We start from the raw sequence: 26,826 nt of genomic DNA, 5'->3' as shown, positions 1-26,826 counted from the left end.
AATTAAACTTGTAATGTTGAAATTAAAACTTTTTACCTCTTTTTCTGCATGAACGTGCATTAAAAAAGTTAGTTCTAAAATAAATGAATCTGTAATAATTTCTGTTTTACTTGTTCATCATACCAGATATGGGGCAAAATTCTCGTCAGCTGAGGGATGTTATGTGCTACAAATAATCTTACCCATTTTTAAATTGATATTAAATACTTTAGACAGATATTAGTACTTTTCAAGGTTGAAAAATGCCGAATAAAATAATACTTTTACCTGGACCCTCTTGTCTTGTCTAAATGCAAAAAGCAGAGTATAGTATATTTAATGAAGAAGTTACATGTAAATTATCTTGCAAACTAACTAACATACTAGATTAGAGTCCGTTGTTGCTCTTGGCCTTGGTGTAGGCTGCCAATCGAACATTTCAAAATCTAAGAAAAACAGATCTTCTAACATATTGTCCATTCATATATTTATATATGAAGAAAGGGAAGGGAAGATTTGTTACTAAAAAAAAATTCAAGCAACGGCATTACCATTCGGAAAATTTACTTACCGGGATAAAATAGTAGATGAAGTTAAAACAAATAGTAGTACCTTTTTCTCAAGTGGATTCCTAAACAAAATAATGCTACAAATATAGAATTAGTAGCATTGCACTAATTTTGAGAGAGTTAAATTTCGAAAAAGTTTGCGGAATTCGTGAAAAAATAATTGAATGACATTTAATTTTTATTTAGGTAATTCATTTTCACGAATTTTGCAAGTAGCAAATTCTTTAACAATTTTCGTAAGAAATAATTTGTGCTAAATTCACGAAAATTAATTCCTGTAAAAATTCGCAAAACCATTTTCAAGTTTGCCCAAAAGGCTAAAAAATATAAAAAACCTTGAATTAAAAAAAATAAATCGCAAAAAATTTATGGTTGGAGTAATATTTATTAACGTACCTTTATCGTTTTAGCACGCCGCGGTGCTGGAACAGGTCTTTGTATTGCTGTGCAAAAAAAAATTAGTTGAGAAAACAGCCTTTAGGCACAAAGTTCTACAGCGAAAGCATGATTTATTATAGGGGTCCGTTACAGAGGAGCAAAAACAATACTTTTTGGTTACCCAGTGAACATAAAAATAGTCTAAGCCCATGTCATCCTTGGCTAAATAGTCTAAAACATTTGATTTAAATTGGTTACCCAGTGAACATAAAAATCGTCTAAGCCCATGTCATCCTTGGCTAACTAGTCTTAAACATTTGATTTAAATTGGTTACCCAGCGAACATAAAAATCGTCTAAGCCCATGTCATCCTTGCCAAACTAGTCTAAGACATTTAATTTAAAGTTTTCTGTAGGTAAACTCAAAGCTACGCTCTAATTTTAGAAATTTTTTATGTGTAAAACTTGGTCATTTTATAAAATTTTACAAAGCCTAGTCTAAACATACCAGTTCAACCATTTTTTCTCACATTTGAAGACATGACAACTGTAATTTAAGTTTTAGGGATATTTTAAAGATTAATTGTATTTAAAAAACAATAAATACTTACTTGAATAAGTGGTACTGCATTCCTATAATGAGATTTCGTCATTTAGAAACTTTGCGATATAAAATAAAGTCAGTTTGAAATTTTAATGATCAATAAAAAAACAATGTACGTACAATCACCTCCTCTTGAATTTCTCTCGGTGTTGGTACCGGTTTCTTACTATCTAACATGAAAAATGAAGTTCATGAATTTTGTACATGCGCGCGCATTCTTGAAGGTAAAATACTGACATGATGTAAAATGGCTATCATTGAAATTCATGCAGATGTTTTTTAAACATAAGATAAAAGACATTTTTTATTTGACTATATCTTCTGCTGTAGCGCACAACGCTAAGGAAAGAAACTCGTGAGCTTCTTTCCTTAGCAAAAAATTAGGTAACGTTTATATAGGAGTTCAAAAAAACAATTTTGGTCACTGTTGAGAACTTTTCCTTTTCCACTTCCCCAAGAAAAACTTTACCTGCCTGTTTCTTTTAATCTGACAACTTTAAGTTCAGAAATGCCAGAAAGGTAAGAGATTTTCACAAGTAAGATATATTGTAATTTTTTTTCTCAAATTTAGCAACCTTTATAATAATAGCATAATAATTTGTATGCAATATTTTAAGGCCGGCTACCCGTGGATTTAAAACGAACGAAGATTTTGAGGTAGCTAGCATCCTATAGTCACATAGCTATAGCTAGCCTTATTTATTGCTATTCCTTTAATGTTTTTCCGCTGTTTTTTATCCCCGCCAACCTTGTTTATTTTTTACCTGTACGAACCGCTCAGTCCTGTGTTAACAACAGGCTGTTTCCTGTGTTTTTATTTAAACCAAAGATTGCGATAAAGTTTTTTATGTGGCGAGGTTATTATGTGTAAATGGATGTGCGACGGTGCAACACCATTACTAAGTGCTCAGCCTGATCTTGCGATTAATTTTTAAACTTTCACTTACAGCCCAAACTTATACCGTAAAGTATATCAAACTTGATTTTTGCTGTAACGGGGTAACAACGGGTTGTTTTTATTTCAGCTAAAAGTGTAGTAAAATTATTTATTAAAAAAATATGTTACACCCGAAGCACTATAATATAGTGTGCACTTAACTCAATTTACGACATACTGTATATCTGTACTAACGCGCTCTACTTAAACATATAACCCAGTTTGTGACTCTTATTAGGCGCTCCACCTTGCGTTTAACGCCGGGTCAAAGAGTTACTTATGCCTTAATCCGGCGTTTTCATGAAAATAGCCGTCGAGTTCAAGTGTGTAATCATTGCTTTTATGAAGCGTAAAAATCAACAAAAACTACATTTTTGAATTATTTCCTTTTCTATAACGAAGCCTGTTAGCCTGTTAGAACTCCCTATATACAAATACAAATCTAGATTCATAGAAATTCCACTTACAAAAAATATAACAAAGCACTTTGTCGCTTTATACTGCCGAAACCAACTGAACATAACATAATAATGCAAAATGACTTGTTTGTAAAGATAATAGGTTTTTGTACCATGTTCAACTGGGTATTTCTGCTATCAATATCCAAAAATTAATAATTTACCTACCGCTACAGTAGACTTGTACCCTTCTCAGTAGTAAAAACGGCGACAAAAAGGTGCCCATTTTAAAGTTCTACCGGCTTAAAAGCCGTAGAACAATTTACAATGCAAATTATAATGAAAAGACAATTATTGAATATGAATTCGGAATTTTTTCGTGAATGCGCATTTTTATAACAAATAATAATGTCTAAATTTTAGCTGAAGCTGGATGGGTTTAAATTTTGCTGAAATTCTTCTTCTTATGTTCTTAAATAAACAGAAGTGCAACGAAATGTCAAATTTAGCTTTTAACACGCTTATTACAAGAGCAGCCTCTTTCTTAAACTGGCAGCAAAAATGCGCAAATTATTGCTAAATACACGTATTTTGCGAGAAAGCGGCGTAACACTACTTCCGATAAATTATTTTACGAAAAAAGAAAAATGTGTTTTTGAGCTTGCTTCTATGCCTATAAGGGTATTATTCAAGGGATCAGGACTACTGCAGAGTAATTCCATAACAAATTCCCGTGGTTTGTTTCACGGGTTAACCACCAGTCTATATTGTGATACCCGTTTTCTGTCTGTCTGTCACGAAAAATGTTACCGCCAGTAGCTAGACGCATGCAATGCAGTATAAAATAGATGGGCGAACCGGTAAAAATTTCCACGGGTCACTGACTTTATATATTTTGTAGGAACTTTTTTTTCCTAAAATTCTCCTTTTCCATAATCAAGAAAAAATAAAAATGAAAATGCAATGAGCTTTTACCTGTAGACTTTACCTGTAGACTTTTTTTAGGAAATCACTTCGCGAATCTACCAATATAAAATTTGGAGAGAATTTAAGTCCGCGAACAAGATGTCAATTTATGTGAAAATTTTTGAGATCTCTGCTGTTACCTCATGTTTAATTTATTAAAGATATAATTATAAATTATAAATGAATTGAATTATGACATCTACGTGCTTAGATATCGTTACGGCAAGATATCGCTGCACTGATACCATTTTGCGCATAGATACACAACGGCTATTATAAAAGGTGGAGATATCTTAAACATATTTAGTATCATTACCAATAACTCCTCTGCTCCACTGTTATCGCACACATCTGAAAAAAATAATAGATATGAACAGTTGCATTTTTTGGTAGAGTTCAGTCGGGACCGCAATGAGATTTCAATTCTTTCTCAAAATCTTCATGCAAACATGATTTATCCGAAATAAACTATGGCGCGTGTGTACAAAGTTATTGCGCATGTGTACAAAGTTATTGAGCTTGTGCAGTCCACACTACCTGGATATGAAAAACTTCGTTTAAACAGAACGACATGTTATAGAATTTAAAATCTCATTTTGCGTCCATGTAAAGGCTACCTTACAGTCAATCAGTTTTCATTGTCAAAATAAATAAATTAGTGTTTGATAGAGGGCGTACCATCAATGTCATCATTGTCATCGTTGTCATCATTGTTAGAATCTGAATAGAGCGATCTGTTGGAATCCTAAAAAATTAAAATTGACCAAAGAAAAAGATTTCGTTGCAGGATATCTTTTTTAAAATTGTGAATCAAATTCGCTAAGATTATTTGACTTAAATTTAACAAAATAATTCTCTAAAGGGGAAACCTTCACAAAAGTGTTAAAAAAATTTATCCCGTACTGGACGCAATTTATTCAAGAATATAAGTATTTCTAGGGCAAGTCGATTAAAACCCTGTTCGATTTAAAGTAATGCCTTGAAAATATTTATTGGTGTTTTTCTCAGGATTGCATTTCTACGTTCTTGGCTATGATAACTTGAAAACTTTGGAAATTTTATAGGATTGTTCAGTTAAATGAAGTACTGTGATACCTTTAGGAATAGTAATAGCGCATATAGTAACTCTCTATTTGACTTTCAATTAGAAAATTCAACCCATATAGTTTGTTTTGAAATGTTTTGAATATTCTAGAAATTGTTTCAACCTTGTAGTGTTCTAATACCTAGCTGACTAAGATGAACCTAGATTAGTCTGACCGATCAACTATGTGACACACACGAATTCTTATATTAAAATATACCGCCATATTTATTTCGTCTCCACGTTCTATATCTACAATTCTCACGGTCGCCGATTATATACAAATACTACATCCTCTTCTTTCTTGATCGAATCCTTCATTACGTCATCGTGTTGTTCATCAATCGAACGTCGTCGTGTTGCTCATCAATCGAACGTCATCGTGTTGTTGATTCATCGTACGTCATCGTGTTGTTGATTCATCGTACGTCATCGTGTTGTTGATTCATCGAACGTCGTCGTTCCACATAATAAAACATAAACCATCACATGAGTAAATACATGATTAACTTCTTTGAAAAGCGTTTTTTTTTATTTCACATGCTTCTTATTTACATGTTCGCAAAGCGTGATTAACAAAAGGTGTGAACATAATGTGTGAACTTCTTCATAAATGTTTTGTGTCCAGTATCACTGAATACTGTCCAAATTTCGTGTAACATAAGTTCTGTTATCAACGTCACGTGTTTCTATTGTTTCTTCTTACTTCGTGAAAGATATGATTTCCAAGGATGACTTTTAGTTTGTAAACACTTCTTCTCGTTGTGCTGCTGATGTGTTTCTAGTTTGGTTTCTGGAGTTATGTCTTCAGTCACTGTTCGTGTTCGCATGTCCAAATTATTTTCTTCATCTGGAACAACTTCATCTGGAACAACATCATCTGGAACAACAGGTATTATTTTAGCAATTCTTCTTGTGTTAGACGTTTGGCAGTTTGTTTGTGTGCACACAGCTTCACTGTCAGAACTAACTAAGCAATCTAGGCCTACTAGTGGAACAGCTATCGTGATGAATTCGCCATTGTATCCTGTGTTGTTGCTTTTCTCAGTCTCTTTAGCTATTTTCTTTTCTCTGTTGTTGTTTTTACTTTCTGTCTTCTCATGTTTCTCTCTGTGTATGTCTTCTGTTTGATTCCTCTCTACTTCCTCCTTCCTTCGTAAATATTTTCTTAGATGTACCTTGTTCCTCATGTATCTTCTTCCTTGTGCGTCTTCAATTAACGCACTCTTTTCGTATGATTTGATTACTTTGAATGGTTTAGGTATCCAATTTGTCGATAGTTTGTCTTTCCTCATCATATTTCTCGCTAAGACGCTGTCACGTACATTGATGTGATGTTCTTGTACTGTTTTTCTGTTGGTATCAGCATATTCTTTTGTTTTTTTCTTATTTCTTCTGTCTGTTTCGTCAAGTTTCAAATTTTCTGACAAAAACTTGGAATATACAGGAATTTTATTTCTGATGTTTCTACCAAACATGACAGTAGCTGGAGGTGTGTTGGTTGTTGCATGAGGTGTAGTTCTGTAGAGTAGGAGAAATTTGTCCTGTTCCTTTCTCCAATCTTTTCCGGCTGCATGAGCACATTGATTTGCTTTTTTCAATGATCTGTTAAATCTTTCAACCTCTCCATTTGCCCATGGTGAATATGGTGTGGTGCTGTGAAGTTCAATTCCATTTTCCTTTAGGTAACTCTTAAATTCTTGGGAGATCATTTGTTTCCCATTGTCGGCAATTAACTTCATTGGATATCCAAATAACTTGAATGTTTTATCTAGACCTTTGATTACATGGTCAGTGTCAATCTTTTTTGTTTGTATAACGACAGGATATCTGGATCTGTAGTCTATCAGCACGATTAAGTAGTCCATTGTTGGATATGGACCTTGTATATCAAGTGCTAAGGTATGCCAACTTGTAGGTGGAATTTCAGTCGATTGGGTATGTGTTGGTCTAACTACTGCTGAACTTGTTGCTTGACATGACATACAAGTTCTGATCATTTCTTCAATCTCTTTATCTATCCCAGGCCACCATACTTTTCCTCGTAGAAGTCCTTTGGTTTTGACTATACCAAGGTGATGCTCATGTGCGCTATCTAAGATTCTCTTTCTGAGAGTCTTCGGGATGACTAAACGGTTGCCCTTTAGCACTAAGTTGTCTTTTACTACTAGTTCATTTCGGCAGAGATAGTATTGTTTCATTTCAGGATATTTATTCCATTTCTTCAGTTTAATGTTTACTCTGAGCTTTGTCAATTCCTCGTCTGTTGCAGAATCATCAGCAATTTTTTTTATCGTGACTGCAATTGGCGTAGCATCGTTGATTATCGTGTTGACATAATGTTCTGCTTCGTTAGTAAAGTAGTCACTTGTTACAGGTGCTTCTAAAGGAGACCTGGAGAGAACATCTGATGCGTTGGTTGCTCCTGGTTCATATACAACTTTAAACTTGTACGGTTGTAATTTTAATACCCATCGTTGTATACGTGGTGTGGGATTCCCTCTTGATGATAACATTTTCTCCAGTGGTTTGTGGTCTGTGATAACTGTGAAGTCACGATCGTATAGGTGGTAATGGAATTTTTGTATTCCCCACAACACTGCAAGACTTTCTCGCTCTGTTTGAGAATATCTTTGTTCAGTTTCATTTAAAGCTTTAGATGCATATGCTATTGGCTTGAAGGTGTTGTTCCTTTGCTTCTGTGTCAAAATAGCTCCAAGTCCTATGGGTGATGCATCTACAATTATTTTTGTATCAGCATATGGTTGATAATAGGCCATAACTCGCGAGTTAGTTAGTTCTTCCTTTAACTTGACAAATGAGTTTTCTTGAGCTTCATTCCATTGAAATTCTACATTTTTCTTTGTGAGCTTTCGTAGAGGCTCTGTAAGATCAGCATAATGATGAATGAACTGGGAACAGTAATTAACTAGTCCCAGAAAACTTCTTACTTCTGTGGCATTTGTAGGTCGTTTGGTTTGATTCACAGCATCCACTTTAAATTTATCAGGAAATATTCCTTTGTCGGTCAGTCTGTATCCCGAGAATGTGAGCTCATTTACTGCGAATACGCATTTGCTTGAGTTGACTCGCAGTCCATTGTCGTAGAGTGTTTTCAGTAATTTGTCCAGTCTTGTTGCAGTTTCATCTATGCTTTTTCCCCATAGCAGGATATCATCCGAAATTGATTTTGTTCCATCACATCCTGCAATACATTGCTCAATTGTTTTCTGAAATTGTTCAAATGCAGAATTAGCTCCATAGATGAGTCGTTTTGATTGATAACAGTCTTTGTGAGTTATAAAGGAGGTAATGTGTCTAGAACTCTCATCAAGCTCTATTTGATGATAACCTTCTCTTAGATCAAGCTTGCAAAAATATTTTGCGTCATTGAGTTCCGGTAGTATCTCATCTAACGTCGGAATTTGATGTCTCTCTCTTATTATAGCTTCGTTTGCTCTTCGCATGTCAATACATAGTCTTATTTTCCTATTTGCTTTGGGTACCACTACTATTGGGTTTATCCAACTAGTTGGTCCATTTACTTTTTCTATGCAGTCATTTTTAACTAATCTGTCTATTTCATCTGATACTGTCTGTCTAGTATGGTATGGCAATCTTCTCACTGGTTGCTGGACTGGTGTGATTGACTCGTCAATGTGAAGTTTAAGCTGGAAATTTTTGAGTTTCCCCATTCCACTGAAAACTTTCTTGTGTCTATCTAAAACTTCTTGTATCTTTGGGTGTAGGACCTCTGAATTACTTGTTTTATCTGTGATGATTTTCTCTGCATTAGACAGTAGCATTTGTACAGGTGTTGTGTCCATGTTATTAATAGATTCAACATTTGGTGGGCCAATTCTGATAAGATCTAGTATCTTCGCACTTTTTAATCCTAATAATGCTCCTCCATCACCTTCGACTACATAGTACTTCAGTTTTGCTATTTTCCCATATGAAGTCCTGGTGTTTGCCTTGAATGTTCCTCTGACTTTCAATGGTGTTTTTCCTTGATAAGGATATATTTTTGTAGAACATTTTTCTAGTTTCGGTGCAGGAACAATCTTTTTGAATGTTTTTGAATCCAAAATATTTAAGGTTGATCCACTGTCGACAAGGATTGTTATTGGTGATTCTTGAACCTCTATTTCGAACAATGGTTTATCTTTCGACTTGATGCAGAATACATAACAATCATCTTCGTCACTTGAGTTTGACTCTTCTTCACTTGCATTGTCTTCTGTGGTTCTAACTTTGTGTTTCTGTCTGTCTAATTTTGTTTTACAGCATTTTGCAAAGTGTCCAATGAGACTGCATTTCTTGCACGTTTTCCCTTTTGTTATTCTACAATCTTTGCTAGAGTGTGACGTCATACCACATCTACCACAGGGGTTATTGTTGTAGAACTTTTTGCTGTCTCTGCTATCGTCACTCTTATTATAGACTTTCTTCCCATTGTTTTTGTTGTAATTTCGTTTGTTTCCGAAATGATTCCTTTTCATCATGGTGTTTACTTCACCTACACTTGATGCGTTTTCTTCAATTTTCTTTGTTTGACTTGCTGACTGTTCTAGAGCTCTTCCTATTCTTAAAAGTTTCTCTAGATTCAAGTCTGTTTCCTGAAGTACCCTTTTGCGAAATTTTGAAGATCGACATTTTGCGATGACTTGATCTCTGATCTCATCATCCAGATTTGTGTACTCACAGTATTGTGCTAACTTCCTCAGTCTGGTAACAAATGCATCAACTGATTCTCCACTTTCTTGCTTTGCTTCGTGGAAAATAATTCTTTCATATGGTACATTCTTCTTGACATTGAATTGATCGTTCAACTTTGTCAATGCTTGTTGAAATGTTGTGGCTTCATCTGAATTGGGTAAAGTGTCAAAGATTTGCTGTACTTCCTCTCCTGCCATGTGCAGAAGTGTGGCTCTTTTTTGACCATCATTTACGATCCCAGACGCCTCAATAAAGTAACTAAAACTTTTTCTCCACTTCTCCCAACGCTGTGCTAAGGTCGATGGCTCCCCTTTTGGGTCAAACTGTCTTAATGCTGGCAACTGTACTGGTATTGCAGCTGTAGCCATTCTGATTTTGACTTTTTATGCTTTTGTTTCGATAACTAATTCTATTAAAACTTTCATGAACTCGAATCACATCCTCGTCGCCAATTTGTAGTGTTCTAATACCTAGCTGACTAAGATGAACCTAGATTAGTCTGACCGATCAACTATGTGACACACACGAATTCTTATATTAAAATATACCGCCATATTTATTTCGTCTCCACGTTCTATATCTACAATTCTCACGGTCGCCGATTATATACAAATACTACAAACCTTAATAAATATATTTATTTAGTAATACCACTTCTTTAGAACACGTTGATTTCTCAGTACTTTTCACTTCTTCGTTGCAGTATTCTTCCACCATATCCTCATAACTTTCACTTTTATTTCCGAAATCGGAGTACTGTGTAAAATACTGTAAAATTTAAACTATACAACATGTTTATGTAAAAGTACGTAACTGAGAAACACTCAAAGAAATTTACCAGTTCTTGTTCCAGTTTTTCAGTGTTGCTGGTATCCTAAACGGTACGCATGTGAGGAAATTCACCCGTGCAATAATTTATAACAAAGCACCTAACACGACATGTTTAAATTCACATGCATAAATTTCAAACTAATGGCATCACTTTCTTTTGTCACATATTTTGTTTTAGCAAAATAAAATCGTAAAGAAAAATTTTATAAAATACAGAACATTTTTTATCAGGGACATTTTATAGATTCTTGTAAAGAAAATGTAAGAACCGTTACCTGTTACAGACGCACACAGTTTCCGCATTATTAAAAAAATATCAGATCAAAGCATTTACAAATAACAATATAAGTAATAATGACAGCTTCAAATACCCTTATACATTCTCGGGGTTTCTTTCAGGTAGAACATAGCTTACTTCTTCTTTGACAGTTTCAAAGTATTTTGGCTCATTGATTCCTTCAGAACTGTTGGAAAGATTTGGCTTATTTTGGCGTTTCACTGCAGGTGCCGGACGAACTTCTTTAACAGCATCAGGTGCATATTCTTGGATTAAGTGTTTTGGCAGTGCTGGCGGAGAGGTTTCGTAGCAATAGGAGTAGTGAAAGCCTGTGCTATTGTTAATATTCTTTTCTTCCTTATCGCGTGTCATACCAAATATCATATGTCCTGAATAAGAACGCAGTAGTTTAGGGTTATTATTCACACTGTGGATTGCAACAATTCTTTTCAAGAAGCTAGAAGGCTGCTAGTTTTTGACTTTATTTGCAGAAGAACATGCTCAAGAACCAATATGCTGCTATGGTATCCGTGAATTTACCAATAGCGCTTTAAATATCAAACTTCCAATTAGTTTCAAATCCTTTTAACTCAATCAGGTTAAATTCGAATTGTACAAACGTATATCTGCAAGAGCATTACACAACAAGCCATTTAAAACAACAATTTAAACACGCTTTTTAGGTTTGTGCTTCCTTATCAAAACGAGCTTTTTCTACAAGTTGTTGTACAAGTATAGTTCTACAAGTTGTTGTAGAACGATATAGAATTGAAATGTAATTTGTTGTTGACCTTAAGGATACCAGAGACTTGACGAGACGAGAGGATAACATGCTTTATCATAAATTAAATGATGATTATTTTGGAGGTACGTGTTTTTGATATGGTGAAAAATAGCATAATTAGATTAACCTATTCTGGTAATGTGTTGTTGGTTAGCTGCTAACAATCTCTCACGATTTCTATCATAACTGGCTTCAGTTGGTAAGCAGATTTTCTTCAGGCATAGCAAAACCTTAAAATTTAAAAGAAAATGAATTCGAATTGAAATATATTGCCGTTACAATAGGACAAACTTCACGAAGTTTTTTTATTTCGTTGTGCATTAAAAACAAGAAAAGTAAATTTTAAGAGTCTGCGTTACATAGCTGAAATAAAAAGAATACTCACTTTCTCCAAATCCAGGAAAAAATGTAAATTTTGTAACAAGAAATTAATTCAGGTGTATCTCCATGAACTTTTTTTGAAGATCATAGGTTGTAAATCATCGTATTTTTACGAAAATAAAATGGGCATGGGATATTCTTGTCCTTTTCCATATATCATCCTCTAGGGTGTATAGTAACATGCAGGATTGCGCGCCTTCGTTTTTGGAAGTACATTGCAAAGCCAAAAAACACTTCTTTTTTCGACAAATCAGTTTTAATTTTTCGTCACAATCTTACCTGAATGACCTCACATAAAGATGTGCAATTATGGCTCTCTCCATTGATTTTAAACGACAGAAAATCATCAACATCTTCTACTTGTAAGTACTCGACCGTACTAAAGAAATAGAAAATTTTGTAAAAGGAGGCTTTCGACCTGAAGAATTCTTGAAGCTTAATACAGTCTATGTTATTACATACGTTTTCTGAAAGTATATTATAATAGAAAATCGTACAAGTATCAGTAGATTCTTGTACAATTTTGAAGTTGAATTACCTATTTGTACTGATTGCAACGATGTACTGTCCAATCGGTTTTTCACAATTAAGCACCAGAAAGGAACCACTATCTTTTCCATTTAAAAGTTGTTGAGATTCTTGTAATGACAAATCTCCAGCATACCAGCTAAAAGAGGAAAAGTTTTAATTACAGAATTTACATTCTTTGTGGGAAGGGCGAGCCCGAATATGAAATCTGCTGAAGATATGGACGCGCTTTCACTTTTGATACATTGATTTGGGCGTTTATTAAAAAGAAAAAAATAAATCTTGTGGGTACTTCTTCGAATCATTACAATGTCTGATTCGAATGAAAATCTGCAAATAAAATGTGTACAAGCCGAAGGCGCTACCACTACATCATCTCCGCCTTAGAGAAACATGCAGTATTTTTCAAAACAGAAAACAAGACCATACCCTTTTAAGTCACAATATGTGTAAAGACAAGCCTTCGAGTTATTATCAAGAAAGCGTTTAGTTTTTGGACTAACCTTACACCGAAACATTCTTTATTTTTCATTGTCTTAAACAAGCCAAAACTGGAATTGTCAAGTCGTTTTACGATTGTTAACTCACACTAAAATTAAAAACAAGGAAATAAGTCATTAGGTTACGAAAAAAATTACCGGGAGTTCGCTTGTCCAAAAAGTCTATAAAAACTGCATTGATTAAATTCATATGCTCTTAGACTTTTTTTCTCGCGACAATGTACCAGAAAAGGATTACTTTACCTTTCGACAAAATCCACATTTCCTTATAAGATCTCCATTTTTAGCTTCAAAGTTTGTGTCCTTTTCCTATAAAGCAGTGAGAAAACCAAAACTTGCGAGCTTGGCCTCTTCTTTTGCATTCAAAACAACAAATAAATATATCAAAATGTACTACACGCTGATTTTAACTTTCAGTCGTTGAAGAAAAAATAGAAAAAAAATAGATGGTGTTGAGGTTTTCTTATCGTAGAAGTATATATGACTTAATATAAACGGAGAAAATACTGTGAATATAGACTGTAATTATAGGCGTAAAACCCTTGTTCTTGATCCATTAAGAAGTTCTGTCTTAATAAGTTCTTTATTTTTAACAAAATATCAGACCAAACGTTTTCTTATATAGACAAAATTAAACACTGACAAATTGCTGGGTTAGTAAAAGATTTGACTTACGTAGTGCCTAGTATCATGCGTTGAAACATAAACAATATCGGCTTTTCTTTGTGTTGGCATCTGAAAATATAAACATGTTTATTGTAAACATCTATAAAGTATCGTAGACTAGTTGTATCCCCCGTGGAATTCACTCATCAATTCGCTTAGCCAATTTTTTTAAACTCTATTTTATTAATTTCTTTAAATGATCATTTACATAGATAAAAATTAAACCGCTTCTATGCCATGGTTAATCGTGTTAAGATATTTACCTTGATATTTTCGAAAGGACATCCACAAAGTGCATTCGGAACTGTATATAAAATAAATGAATGAATATATAAATTTTAGAAAAGTATTATTAACGGGAGTGTCTTATGCTCATAATCCATCGAACAGAACTACCAAGCTTGATACAACACACTGATACCTGTTAGTACCGTATTTTATCAAATTTCCTTGCACACGGATTTGCGCGCAGAGCCGCAGCCCAAAGAAATAGTTAAGTTAAAGATTATACAAGACGAATTAAGAAAATATAAAAAAAAAGAAAAAAGAAAAGTTTAACGTGTTTGTTAAAGCTGGAACAAAAAAATGTTTCTTAGAAATTACTCAATCCATTGTTGCTATTGTGCAGAGCTCAAATCACTGGTCAAGAAAATGACGAACATTTTTTGCACCCCACTTCTGAAATGTTAGTAAACAACAGCTCGTGCATTTTTTTAGTGTTCCGCTTTGATTTTTTCTGCTTTTTAGTGATTTGCTTTAAATTACAATTTTCGCTTTGTCTATCTTTTTCGCTTTGTTTTTTTTTATTCGTTTGGTTATCTTTTTGTACTTTTTTTTGTTCCAGTCGAAAGAAGTTCAATTTTTAATCAGAAAGTATTGCTTAGCAGGCTGAAAATATCACTTATGCCCGATTAGCTTGCGATAAATGAAATTTTGGGAAGCGCAATTTATAATGGCATATAATTGTATATTGTAAGCCGACAGTAAATGATATATAGGCCCAGCACCTCCTCATTTATGATTGCGAACACACAGCTCTGTCCAAGGTTTGTCAATCTTTGAACAACTACTTAAAATTAATTGGGAAACTAACCTTTGAGAGGATTGTGCATTGGCATCTCATCTGAGTTGCATTCCTAGATAAACAAAACCAAACAGTGTATGTGCATGATGCGTTACACTGCTCTCTTTTCTTGATAACCACAATATTATAAGATCTTTATGCTACTGTTCGTTCAGAAAAACAAACTCGTTTCTGTGTACATAGACCATTCCGTCCTGAAAAACTTTTTACAAATTCTTTTTTTATAAGGTATGGGTTCTTGTCCATTATCCAGTCAAAAATATATAGTTTTACCACCATCCATTCTTACATTTAGAAGAACTTGACATACAAGGATCGCAATACGCTATTTAAATTCAAGTGCTTTGGAAATGCTTTTTATTGGGAAGAGGCAGCTCGCCTAACTGGAAGGAACTTCTGACTCAACCATAATCTCTTTAGTTATTTGTCTGTGTGTCTGCGAAATACGCGTCCTGTTACGGAAACACGGAAATTTTAAAATACGCACGAAATACCTAATGCGATATATTTTTACTGACGTGATTCTTTAAAAAAACAATCCAAGATCTTCGCGGCTGGACGAACAAGACCTGACACTTTTCAAAACCATTTTGGTTTTGAAAAGTGTCATGTGTGGTTAGTGTGTGAGGTTTGTGGGCCTGTTTGACTTTTTTATCTGCTGAAAGCTTTTATTTTTGTAAAATGTTTGTTTTTAATGTTAGGACAAGTATATTATCACGTTCTTTTAACATGTACAAATCTTTAACGCACCCGTTTTAGGATTTCTGGCTACGAAAAAAGAGGATTGTGGAGGATTTTTTTTGCAATGATGGAGTAACAACGGTTTGTAAACTCTGTTGTTATTTCAGCTATTGTTGTGGAAAAGATATTTTGGAAAAATATGTTACTGTAATGGTGTATGTGCTTCACTTGATTGACGACATACTGTATACCAGTACTGAAGCGCTCCACCTGATCGTGTGGCACTGTGTACGGCTCTTATAAGCGTTCACACATATACTTGTGGCTTAACCTGGCTAGTTAGATTGTAATGAACATGAGTTATGATATATGATTCTCAAATACAGTAGAATGTATAAACCATTTGTGAAAAACAAAACATTTTATTTTACCTGGACTATGCTGAAAAAACTATCATAGCTTCCGCTTTTGTCCAAGAAAAGCCAGTTGTCCATTTGGAGAACTACGAAATGTTTCAACTGTCCTCTAAAATTCATATATTAACAATACAAAATAAATAATTATGTATTTAAATTATTCCTCTATATAATGATATTGTTCCTCTTGATTTACACCGGTATCATAAATTTTATATATCTTATCGGGGGAAAAACAATTTGTGGAAAAGTGACTAAATTTTTTGCAAGTGACTTAATTTTTTCCCGACCATAATTTCCCCCGATTATTTTTTCACAAATTCTAAAATTTGTTTACCATAATTCTTCTAATTATAAAAAAACATTATTTTGGCCAATAATTAGAGAAGGTAAATTACTGTAATATCTATCCGTACTGATAATACACCTTTCATGACTTATATAAATTATAATAATTATAACGTCATCCGAAATTTTATAATGGTTCTGTGCTCTTTAAATAAAAATATTTAGTTGGAATATCAAATTATCATGACAAAACAAAATATTTTGGTTCGATTTTATTTAGATTTGAAATAAAGAAATAATAATTTGGAAAACGAGGCTATTCTTAAACAGTTCGTCTATTTGAAGGATTGGATTTGGCCGTAATTTTCAGTTTGAAATTGAGGAACTTAAAAATTCACGATATTATTTGTTCTACGTTTTGATAAGGAGCTTAGGGATGAGAATCATTTTTAGTAGAAACCTTTTTATTTGAGTTTGACATTATTAGGAAATATGACAGAGGTCTATTAGAGGAAAAATCATATGAATTACAATAATTATTATTTATGCAATTTTGTTTTTTTTTTGTAACTTCTGTCCACCTTGCTTATGGAAAAAAATTGTTTCGGAAAAGGGACGCTAAAATTAGAAGAATTACAGTAGTTAATATACCCTGCAGACAAATTGTTAGTTTGCATGCTGTCAGCCTGCAAAAAAAATTACTGCGATATTTCACGCGTATTTCGTGTATTGTTAGCATGAAGTAAATTTTTGAGCAGAAGTATAAATATATAAGTAAGGAGTAGAATTTTACTGTGCAAGCATTACTGTTATGATGTATTGAGTATTGTTGACTTTCCAGACCAAAAACGTTCCATATGTTGCGTTCTGGAACATGAGTTCTACATATAACTTAGACATTCTGCCGCGATACCATCTAAAAATACGTGACAGTGTAACATATTATAGAGTATTAATATTTGCGAAAAGTATAAAACATAAAGTTGTTACCTTTTTGAACAGAATGGAGAGACATCACATACAAATACGTATCCTGTATCACCACTTCTAATATTGCTCACTTTGACTTTCCCATCCTAGAGCATTTCATAAAGAATCATTTTTCTAATTATACAGAATATTTTCAATGATTTTAATTTAACGTGGTTGTTGATCCACGTACGAATTTTTGCCAACATTTTGTTGCTTGCACTCGCTCAATAAGCATATGGATAAGATGGAAAGTAAGGAAATCTCACATGTGTGTTGCATTCAAGAGGTTTGAGCAAATCGTCTTCTGTGTAAGAAACAATGTCGCTGGCTTTCTGTTTAAAAAAAATCTTATTACTGTTAACTTAAGATGTGTAAAATTTAACAGAAAGTGAAATGTCATACAAAATTTAATGAAAGTATTAATTTTAAGTTTATATTGACCATAAACTGTTTTGAGCAAATTATCTACCTTTTATCCACGTTGCATTATTACAAAAAGTTTCTTAAATTCTTAAGATAAGTTCCTCAGTGAAGTGATAATGTAGTTTTTGAGAGATTTTGGAAACAAATACGCCTAGATAAAAAAAACTTGTTAATATGTTTTAATAATAAAACTTACATCGCCATTATTTTCTTTGAAAGCTCTTAACAAAACATCTGGCAGTATGGGTTTGTCGAACCATTCCTATAATCATGTAATTTTAACTGTTTCAGGGTGCTACGTGGTAATAAACAAAATATGGCATTGAACGTGGCATGGAACAATAAACACATAAAGCTAATAAATCTGTTGTGAATCTAAAATTTACCTCTTCGCAAATATTAACAAAAAATTACCTCTGCCTTTATAGGTATATTAACATCTTCTCTATAGGAAAAGCAAAAAAAAATATTTCATTCTGAACTTTACAAATGTTAGCCTTGTTCAAATCTCTCATTTGGTACTTACATAGGTTCGTAAATATCGCTCCCACTGGCTAACCTGTGAGTAAAGGGAGAAATGTTAATCCCTGGAGAGTTTATTATCTTCAGAAAAACAGGAAAGTGGCATAAATTAAGGATGACAAATAAATATACAAGTTAAGAGAATTGTCAGTGGTAAATAAATAATGCATAAACAAACTAAACTATGGAATTGCAAATCCGCATTGTAAGTGCAATCATAGCTATGTACAGGACGGTTGTCTACAAACGCGATCTTGTGTGTAGCGTATTGAGTAGTCATACACCTGCTTTTAGACACACGAAATGCAAGCACCGACTTTAGCAAAAGACCAGTGCCTTTTTGCACTTAAATCAATAACTTGAATAATTTGGCTTTAAAAGAAAGGTACTAACATAATTTCAGAGCAAAATATCAAGATAGCTAAAACATGGGCAAAAGGTTGCACAGCTATGAATAGGATAACATTATTATTCTGAATAAATATACAGGATATAGCTACTTCAGTTTCGTTAATCTGGGTCCTGTGTTTTCAACATACATTGAGGTCGACATTGGCTACCCAATTTCCCGTGCATGGCATGGGTTGGCCTGTAGCTGTGGTAAAGACACTTGCTAAACATGCCCACCCTGTGGATCGAACCGCGGATCTTGTGATTATAAAGCAAACTCTATAACCACAAGGCCGCGCGCCACAAATTATATTTGGCATTGACCTCCATAATCTGCAAATGGAAAAATACTATCTTCTTAAATGAAAATAAAGTGCCTATTGATATGCACCGCAGAACAACGCTTATTGTCGAATAACAATATCGTCTTTTTATTTTTGGTTAATGTGTTGCAATTTCACTTTCGTTGTATCTTTCGCCTTGTCTTTATTCTCTATAGAAATGAAATTAGTAATAAGAATAAGAACAACGCAAAGAGAAGTTTCACATCATCGGTGGGAAGTTACAGTAGGAAGTTTTAAAATAACATTTATTGACGATGTAAAGCGAATTTAACTAATGAGATAAACATCATCGAAGCATCTTTTTTGATATGAAACCTCTGCATAAATAATGTTAGCAGATATTGCTTCTGTGGATGTAAAAAGTAACAGACCTGTAATCCCAAACTATGTAGTCACAGGTAAAAAAATCAGAAGTTCTAAGTCATACCTTTCATTTCTAAAATTTGGTACATTTGTTTTTGAAGAGACGTCCAAGTTTTGCTGATGTATTAGGCCAACTTTTTGTTTTGAAAAGGTCAAATTATTTGCAGTAAACCAGCCACCCTAATAAAAAAACGTGGTTTTAATTTAATAGTTAGTTTTGCCTGAGACAAGAAAAAACCTGGACACAACTTTGTCTTTGGGCATAATGTTTTACCTAGACCATGGAAATTTTTATTTTATCACAAGATTTAACGTTATATAACCTTACCTTATATAACCTGACCTTATAACCTCAAAATGTTTCTTTTAAAGTAGAAGGGAAAACACCACCTGCTCATGCTCATAAAAATAATAATAATATTTTCTCTATTGTAGATGACCCTACTCTCAACTGGAAAACAGAGTACCAGAAATACCGACCTCTTTAATTTTCTGAATTTGTATACTATCATCTGGCCAAAATCGCAATATCTAAAAACAATTATCAGAAACAAATGGTAAAATAAATAAAAAAAAAACAAAAAAAAAAAACCCGACAGTAAAGAAGTAAAAGCTAGTTTAAGTGTACTTCATCTGGCAAGGTGCAACGCCAAATAACTGCACACGTTATTAAGGCATATATCTTCTATTTTTTTATGTTTTTTTTTATTCCAGACATATATAATAATATATGTTGTACACGTACCTCTTTGCGCGATTTCACCTAAATAAATAATTTGCTAAAATTAACTAAACAGCAAAACAACATTAAAAAGTTGATCACTGAGAAGTTATGTGAAAAAAACTTTTTGAGAGAAAAGATAAAGGTTTTCTGCTAGTATAGGGAATTTGGATCTATTCTATTTGAATTATTTTGGATTATTTTGGTTCATATTCTGTTTTAACAGCGTTAAGTTATTACTAGTAAATCTCTTGGAGAGATAATTTTATTCGTAATTCCAAGAAACTAGTGCATGGGGGGAGTATTTTTAATTTTTAATAAGTTTTGTATTTTTGTATTTTTATGACTTACTATCTCCTTATTATAAGAAGATGTTTCAGTTCCATTACAAAAAAAGGGGACTTTTTATATTCTGTTCAACTTTTTTTTCTAAAGCGAAAAAATTTAAATTATGGAAAAAATGATGACTTTATAATTAGTCAGCATTAATGGGGTTAATACACACGAATTGCCTTTTATTTATTTTTAATAATTACAAATGAGATAAAGTAAAAATGTTTTCTTTAAAAAGCCTTAAGACCATATAATACCCCAAATCACCATAAAATACCACAAACAACCATAAAATACCACAAAAAGCCAAGAAGTACAACGAAAAAACACAAAAACCATAAAATACTAACCTTAAATTTTATTGGTAACTAAAATTAAAGAAGAAAAAATAAGTAACAAATCAAGTGAAGTCATCAAACTTAACGTAAAATTTTGTGTTTTAGTACTTAACAATTGTTTTCTTTCTTTTTTATACTATGTCGAACTCGACGAAACAAGACACCGCCTAATCAATTCAAAAGCAAGAGACATCTCCCAAAACAAATGTTAGAGATAAAGGATGAAGTAACAAACAACGATAGTTCAATATTTATTATTCTGTCTAAACATTGTTAATTAGGAAATTATGTTAGTAATTGCTTACGTCGTCATTGAGTAGCAATCTCAAAGGTTTTCGCAACCGAAAAAAGCATAAGGACCTGTAGTTCGGCTACTACAGATTACGCTGGTTTTTATCCTGGAGTAGGAGGCGATTACAATAAAAGTAATCGTCTTCGTGCAATAATCTCACGTCGGCGTTCTCGTTGTAAACTTTACTTGCATTACTCGTACTTGTGCGTTTCTCGCAACGAATTTCAACGAATTCAGCCAGCGCGAAATACCAATGTTCCAAAAAAAATTAATTTTTTTTGTGTTTGTCAGGAATATGCAAAGAGAAACATTCTTTCCAAAAACTTAAAGTATAAAGGTCAGACACTGATGGATTTAAAATTGTATTCTCCTTCATGTGTCCCTAGTTTAATATCTAAAAATCGAGTGATCACAAGTTATAACTAACAAATGATGCGTGACATCATATTTTTATTAAATATAGCACCTTGGTTAATGACACGTGATCACCTAACTCAGAGACTTTTTCTTGTGCTTCTTTTCACTGGCAAAAAAACAAGGGTCCCGAACGTCTGACTGGCCTAACCCTCACCTTGGTTACTACAGGATTTTTTTATAAGAAACCTAACCATTTGGTTGAGCCTGGAGATGAAATATCAGACAAACATAAATTCTTCTGCACCTTTTTACCTATATTATAACACCTGTATACGTCTGTCTGTCTGTCTGTCTGTCTGTCTGTCTGTCTGTCTGTCTGTCTGTCTGTCTGTCTGTCTGTCTGTCTGTCTGTCTGTCTGTCTGTCTGTCTGTCTGTCTGTCTGTCTGTCTGTCTGTCTGTCTGTCTGTCTGTCTGTCTGTCTGTCTGTCTGTCACGCAAAATGGTACCGCAAGTAGCGACACGCACATAATGTGGTATAAGCGAACGGATGAACACATGGATTTTTGGCCTACCAACGAGTTCAAAAAGATATCGGTCAAAACAACAACAAGAAAGTCAAGAAAATTAAAGCCCCATTATTTTCAGTTCTAGTACCATTTAGATCTTCAAACTTTCAGGAAAGTCATCACTCGTCCTGGATTAATCAAAAGCTGTAAGGGTGATCACGGGGTCACTTACGAATATCTTTATTTATTAAAAAAGTTTACAGCTATCACAAAAGCTTCATAAATTTTACTCTTCTTTAACAAAAATCCTTTTTTTTAATTTTTTATAGTTATTTTTATAGTATATACCAGTAACTTGCCTTCTTTTCTTCGTCGAAGTCATGTGGAACAGCGCGATAAACCATCCCACATTTAAATGAAGTCATTTCCTAAAAGAAATTATTTCTTTAAGTGAGGAAAGGCGTTAGGGTTTCATGATTGTTTGAATTGTGTAACTAATATGAAAGTACATGTTCTTATACATTTTTTAAATTAGCGTTTCAAACTCTACACATTAGGCAACGGCTGTTTTTTGTTTACGCAATGTTGACGTCCTCAAAACTCCTAAACTACTTATATTGCCATCTAATATCTCACATGTTTTCTGAACATCCGAGTGCTCTTAAACGAAGAAATATGAGAATGAAAGAAACGATACAAAAAGTTTTATCAAATTATTTAAAAAAAGTTCGCAGAAATTTAAAACTATTTCATTTCTGTTTATCCGTTTATCGACTGATTGAAACTTCGTTCTTGTGATCAGTATATATATAAATATATGCCGACTTTTAAAACACGAGTAGGAATTGGACCTGGTCGGTTAAACAGCGCAATACAATCAAGCCACTGCATGACTAATAAATGGGTGACAATAAACGCAAAAAGCGTATATAAAATAACAGTGTCTGACACTTTTGAAACTGACAAAGCTTCACCGCGACTAAGAGTTTCACCATGAAGCCCAAATTCAATAAATATCTATATAACAATGCTTTCTCACCATACATATGTTGTGTTCGATCTCCTCATGTATTCTAACCTTTACTTACTGCCAGTAATCATATAAACGTACGCAGGGGAAGTCCCTATGTATTTGCACTACAATTCCTCGTACTGTTTTCTATGTTTGACGTGCGTGTTACCTTGGAGAATAATTATTGTAATTGATTTTGGATCGACTATTTTTGTTATCAATTCCTTAGCATGAATCAACTTTCGTTTTTAAATGATAAACTTTATTACCAACTCTTTTTGCTTTGTTGATGTTGATGCGCTTTTAAGTAATATGAGCTTGAAGATAAACCCCTCTTTTGAAAGAAATAAACTCTATTTGCAGAGAAATAAAGCTATTTTTTCTAAAATTTTAATTAGAATAGAAGTAGTTTGAACAAAGCGATATAAGATAATGATATTTGAAAGTAAAACAGTTCATTAAGCCTGCTTGAGATGGTAATATTTCAGAAAAAATGAAACACTATAATATTTCTGATCAAACTTTCGAAATGCACTTTTAGTAGTTGGAAACTAGATGTTTTTTAAAAATAAGATTATTGACATGATGTCACTAATGCCAAGTACTTTTTGCTTATAGAGATAATAGTTCAGCATACCATGATTTCCGGGGAATTCCCCAGCTTACTGCTAATAAACATCAATGCAATAAGAGACCAACATGGTGCCAGATTACAACGTTGAAATTCCACAGACCTTTTTTTAACAATTTATTACATCAAAACTAGAAATTAAAAAAAGGCTGCGAAGCATTACGCAACTTGCAAGCAAAATCGAAACTAGCCAATAGTTGACCCTAGTGGTGTTGTTTCTCTTTGATATAATACGGCGAGGTACTAACATCTTACTGCAACTGATATCTGGGAAATACACCAAAACTGAATATCATAGACGTAGAAAACCCTGGGGACGAGGTTGTAAAATAAACTTGCCGCGGAACAACAACAACTCGTTGTGCAAAAGTAGTGATTTTTTGGCAAAAATACAATATATATATGCGGAATATTTCTTTTAAGAAGGTACGAGAAATTTAGATCGCGCGAAACTAAACATAAACGATAACTAAGAAATTTCGTAAAACCTCTTTTTCACAGAATTATAAAATTAAATATTGATAATAATCGCAATATTGACAGTGGTGGCCGACGTAAATTCAACATTGATGAAGCTTTTAGCGCTAAAAATCCATGCATGGTTATACTTTTATAAAGTTAAAACCCTTATTTTGAAAGAAATGCAATACATCGAGTTGTACAATCCGTAGTGTGCGAAAATGTCACGAATGCGCATCGTAAGGTACACTCTTTCAACCGGAAAATAATACTCGAAACGCAGATAATAATAGAGACTTTCGGAGACAAGAAGGCGAACGAAGCAGCATGTGTTTTTTTTCACTTAGAAATAACGGCACTAGTTATGAAAACCGATTTCTTGAAGCCAATGAATCTGCTGCAATAAATTTTGTAAACTCACGGGAAACAATAAACAAAAACAAACAATCTACAGAAACGAAAACAAATTATTAACTTTATCAAGATTTATAAAACAGCTTCAAGTTTTTGACAGAAAAACAATAACAACGCGGGATGAGGTTTCGCTTTCTTCTTTTTATCTCACGTATTAAAAGATAACATCTCTCGCTCTCATTGTACGCAATCTAAAAAGAAACAGAAAACATTTTTATATGGTATATTATATTTTATATATAGTAAAGTCTTTAAATACATTAAAATCCAGTGCCTTTGAGAGACGATATTTAGAGCTAAATTTCTAAACTACAAATATATATCTTTTTTGGGGACAGAGTGCTCAAAAATTATTTACTAAATACAATATGATTGATACATGCTTGATAGAATTATTAAAGTCATGCAACTCTGTTTACTTTAAGGGTTGTCTTCTTTTGGGGATTGGTAGTTTAGTCGGTAGAGTGTTCACTTCATATTCATATGGGTTCAATCCCACATAACAGCTGTTTCTTATTGAACAGAAATTTAAAGGGTTTTTGTAGCTCAAATGGAAGCTTTTTAGCACTCTAGAACCGTCATGTTGTCCCTCCTGGAACAATTGACAGGGTAAATTTATTGCAATTAATGAGGCTAACCACATAAAATATAGATCACCACTTTTTGTGGCCAAGACAACAGAATTGAAGGCACTGTTTTCCATTTGGAAAGTACAAATTGTACTTAACAATTTGCTCAAGGTTGCCCTCATACTTATGGCTTTTTTGGCCAGTTGACACGCATACTAATCTACCATACTGAACACAAAAGAACACAAAATTTGATTAAGGTGTATTATTTGGTTTCACATTCCTAAAAGGTCATTCAAGAGTAGTTCTTACATATTATAACTTAGCAATACCACATTATTGTAAGTTCGTGAAACACAATGCAAAAACATAGGGTCGTAAAGAAAAAAATGAAAATGATGAAGCCCTAAATTTTTTTTTATCTTTTTTAAATATTTTATATATGTCCAAACTTAACCTCACAAAAACAATAATTACATTAGCGGTTGCCACCATTATCGAACAAAAGTCCAATTGGTCATTTGTGACTTCACACGTCGTACATAAGCTAACTTCTTGAAAAATTTATTGCTATAGGTTTGAGTGTTGAAGAATTTAACAACATGCGAAAGTAGGTAAACAAAGTAGAATTTCCAGGTAAAGGCACCATTTGATAAAATAGTTCAGATTTAGAACATATATCAGTAAAAAGACCCTAGTAGCAAAAGTAAAAAAGTTTTTAACCACAAATGAGCAAATACCTTAAAGAATAAAGAGGTATTTTCCCGTTAGTTTTGGATTGGTCACTTAAATTTATTTCCACGATGCAACAAAAAAAAGAAGCAGCTTGAGTTTTAGGAAATATTTAAAAATCTAAAAATTTAAAAAAAAGAGTTTTGTTAATCATTATGAATTGAATTTTCTTCTTCTGACTGTAGCTAGAGGTAGCTATCTAGCTAGCTAGCTAATGATTCGATTGAAGGATGACAGGAAAAATAATTTTCCATGGTGGCCATAGGCACCAAAAAATAATTTAGTTAGCTAGCTACATTAAACCAAGGAAAAAAACGTAAATACAACTTTCAAATCATCCATACTTTCGCAACTCACTTTTCTTCTGCTGTATGAAAAGGATACCACAAACATGCCAATTCAAGCTGATAATTTGGTACTTTAAAATCTTCTTTTTAATGAAGCCATAAATATAACACGTTTTTGCGCATTATAAACGTTCAAATTATAATATAATGTGCCTTTAAAAGGTATATACAAGCTTTCCAAGTCCAAATATTAAGAGAAATGGCATACCAGCGAAGCCAATTATTATCAGGACTTGGTATAAATTATGTATTTGTGTTAGGTCTGTAAAATACACGATAATTCAAATTAGCCGATAGCCGTTTTCTGATTGCTTGAGTGTACTTCCCAGTCTCTCGCTTCCGGCAAACGGAAAATCGGGAAATAACAGGGGGGGTACGAAAGAAGGGGGGGTGGGGGGGTACAAAGCCTATTTATTGGCATTTTTAGCTAACATTTATAACAGCTGCTTGGTCCAAACTTATTTGTTCTATTAGACAAAAAATAACCTATCTGTTATTGGAAAAATATCAGTCATATCTCGTTAAGCTGATTTTATATGATTTTTTTTTTACCGAAATTTTGAGAATCTTAATAATTCTCTTGGTATACTTCGCGTAGCAAACGTGCTCCACAATTTCGCTTCGCTCGCTTCGCAAAAACACCCCAGCTTAATGATAACAACAGTTTTTACTTTAATCGTAAAGTTTGATTTTTAAATTTCACAAATTAAGTATCTTATTGATTATATTAACCCTAGTCGGCGTAGAATCATGTTTTGTTACGATTTATGATTTTTAGTCGTAATCTGTAAATATATGAAATAATATAAAAAGGCACTTAAGATCATGTAATAAAAAGAAACCTGGTGGTTGGATGCACCTCGAATTTGCAACACTTCAAGTTGTTCGCGATTAAATAATTCGTGTCTTGCAACTTTCTTTGTAGAATGAATTTAAATTCGAATGTTATTTTTGTATATACAACAAAAATAAACCGACAAAGTTTACGTTGTGGATACTTATTTTTATATATATATTTTCAACAAAACAAT

At 33.2% G+C, this 26,826-nt stretch overlaps 2 protein-coding genes across 4 annotated transcripts; both read right to left on the bottom strand.

Moving 5' to 3' along the window:
* Positions 1 to 84: 84 nt before the first annotated feature.
* On the bottom strand, positions 85 to 10,001 carry LOC130648123 (uncharacterized protein K02A2.6-like). Of its 2 annotated transcripts, XM_057454157.1 has the most exons (9): positions 4,509 to 10,001; positions 4,147 to 4,181; positions 3,840 to 3,886; positions 1,650 to 1,699; positions 1,537 to 1,558; positions 945 to 991; positions 592 to 610; positions 364 to 425; positions 85 to 286 (listed from the first exon to the last, which is right to left on the bottom strand). In XM_057454157.1, the coding sequence occupies exon 1, from the start codon at positions 9,999 to 10,001 to the stop codon at positions 5,604 to 5,606; it is 4,398 nt and encodes a 1,465-aa protein (XP_057310140.1). In that variant the 3' UTR covers positions 85 to 286; positions 364 to 425; positions 592 to 610; positions 945 to 991; positions 1,537 to 1,558; positions 1,650 to 1,699; positions 3,840 to 3,886; positions 4,147 to 4,181; positions 4,509 to 5,603. The 2 variants fall into 2 exon arrangements, with proteins under 2 accessions (XP_057310140.1, XP_057310144.1); XM_057454161.1 differs by lacking the exons at positions 85 to 286; positions 364 to 425; positions 592 to 610; ... (1 more) ...; positions 1,537 to 1,558; positions 3,840 to 3,886 and having other exon boundaries at positions 1,653 to 1,699.
* LOC130648137 (uncharacterized) lies at positions 5,668 to 23,359 on the bottom strand. Of its 2 annotated transcripts, XM_057454170.1 has the most exons (24): positions 22,671 to 23,359; positions 21,991 to 22,059; positions 20,488 to 20,505; positions 19,829 to 19,846; positions 19,564 to 19,614; positions 19,148 to 19,263; positions 17,991 to 18,023; positions 17,879 to 17,909; positions 17,661 to 17,726; positions 17,308 to 17,373; positions 17,060 to 17,145; positions 16,863 to 16,985; positions 15,797 to 15,890; positions 14,694 to 14,736; positions 13,864 to 13,904; positions 13,610 to 13,669; positions 13,178 to 13,243; positions 12,938 to 13,023; positions 12,445 to 12,573; positions 12,186 to 12,285; positions 11,653 to 11,755; positions 10,880 to 11,130; positions 10,257 to 10,507; positions 5,668 to 5,794 (listed from the first exon to the last, which is right to left on the bottom strand). In XM_057454170.1, the coding sequence occupies exons 1-23, from the start codon at positions 22,671 to 22,673 to the stop codon at positions 10,370 to 10,372; spliced, it is 1,791 nt and encodes a 596-aa protein (XP_057310153.1). In that variant the 5' UTR covers positions 22,674 to 23,359; the 3' UTR covers positions 5,668 to 5,794; positions 10,257 to 10,369. The 2 variants fall into 2 exon arrangements, with proteins under 2 accessions (XP_057310153.1, XP_057310161.1); XM_057454178.1 differs by lacking the exons at positions 5,668 to 5,794; positions 10,257 to 10,507; positions 11,653 to 11,755 and having other exon boundaries at positions 10,994 to 11,130.
* Between the last annotated feature and the right edge of the window lie 3,467 nt (positions 23,360 to 26,826).

The sequence above is a fragment of the Hydractinia symbiolongicarpus genome, chromosome 1 (genome assembly GCF_029227915.1).
Source record: "Hydractinia symbiolongicarpus strain clone_291-10 chromosome 1, HSymV2.1, whole genome shotgun sequence".
In the NCBI taxonomy this organism is placed as follows: Eukaryota; Metazoa; Cnidaria; class Hydrozoa; order Anthoathecata; family Hydractiniidae; genus Hydractinia; species Hydractinia symbiolongicarpus.
Note: the sequence above shows the minus strand (reverse complement) of the source record. Positions and strands in the feature narration are given on the sequence as shown.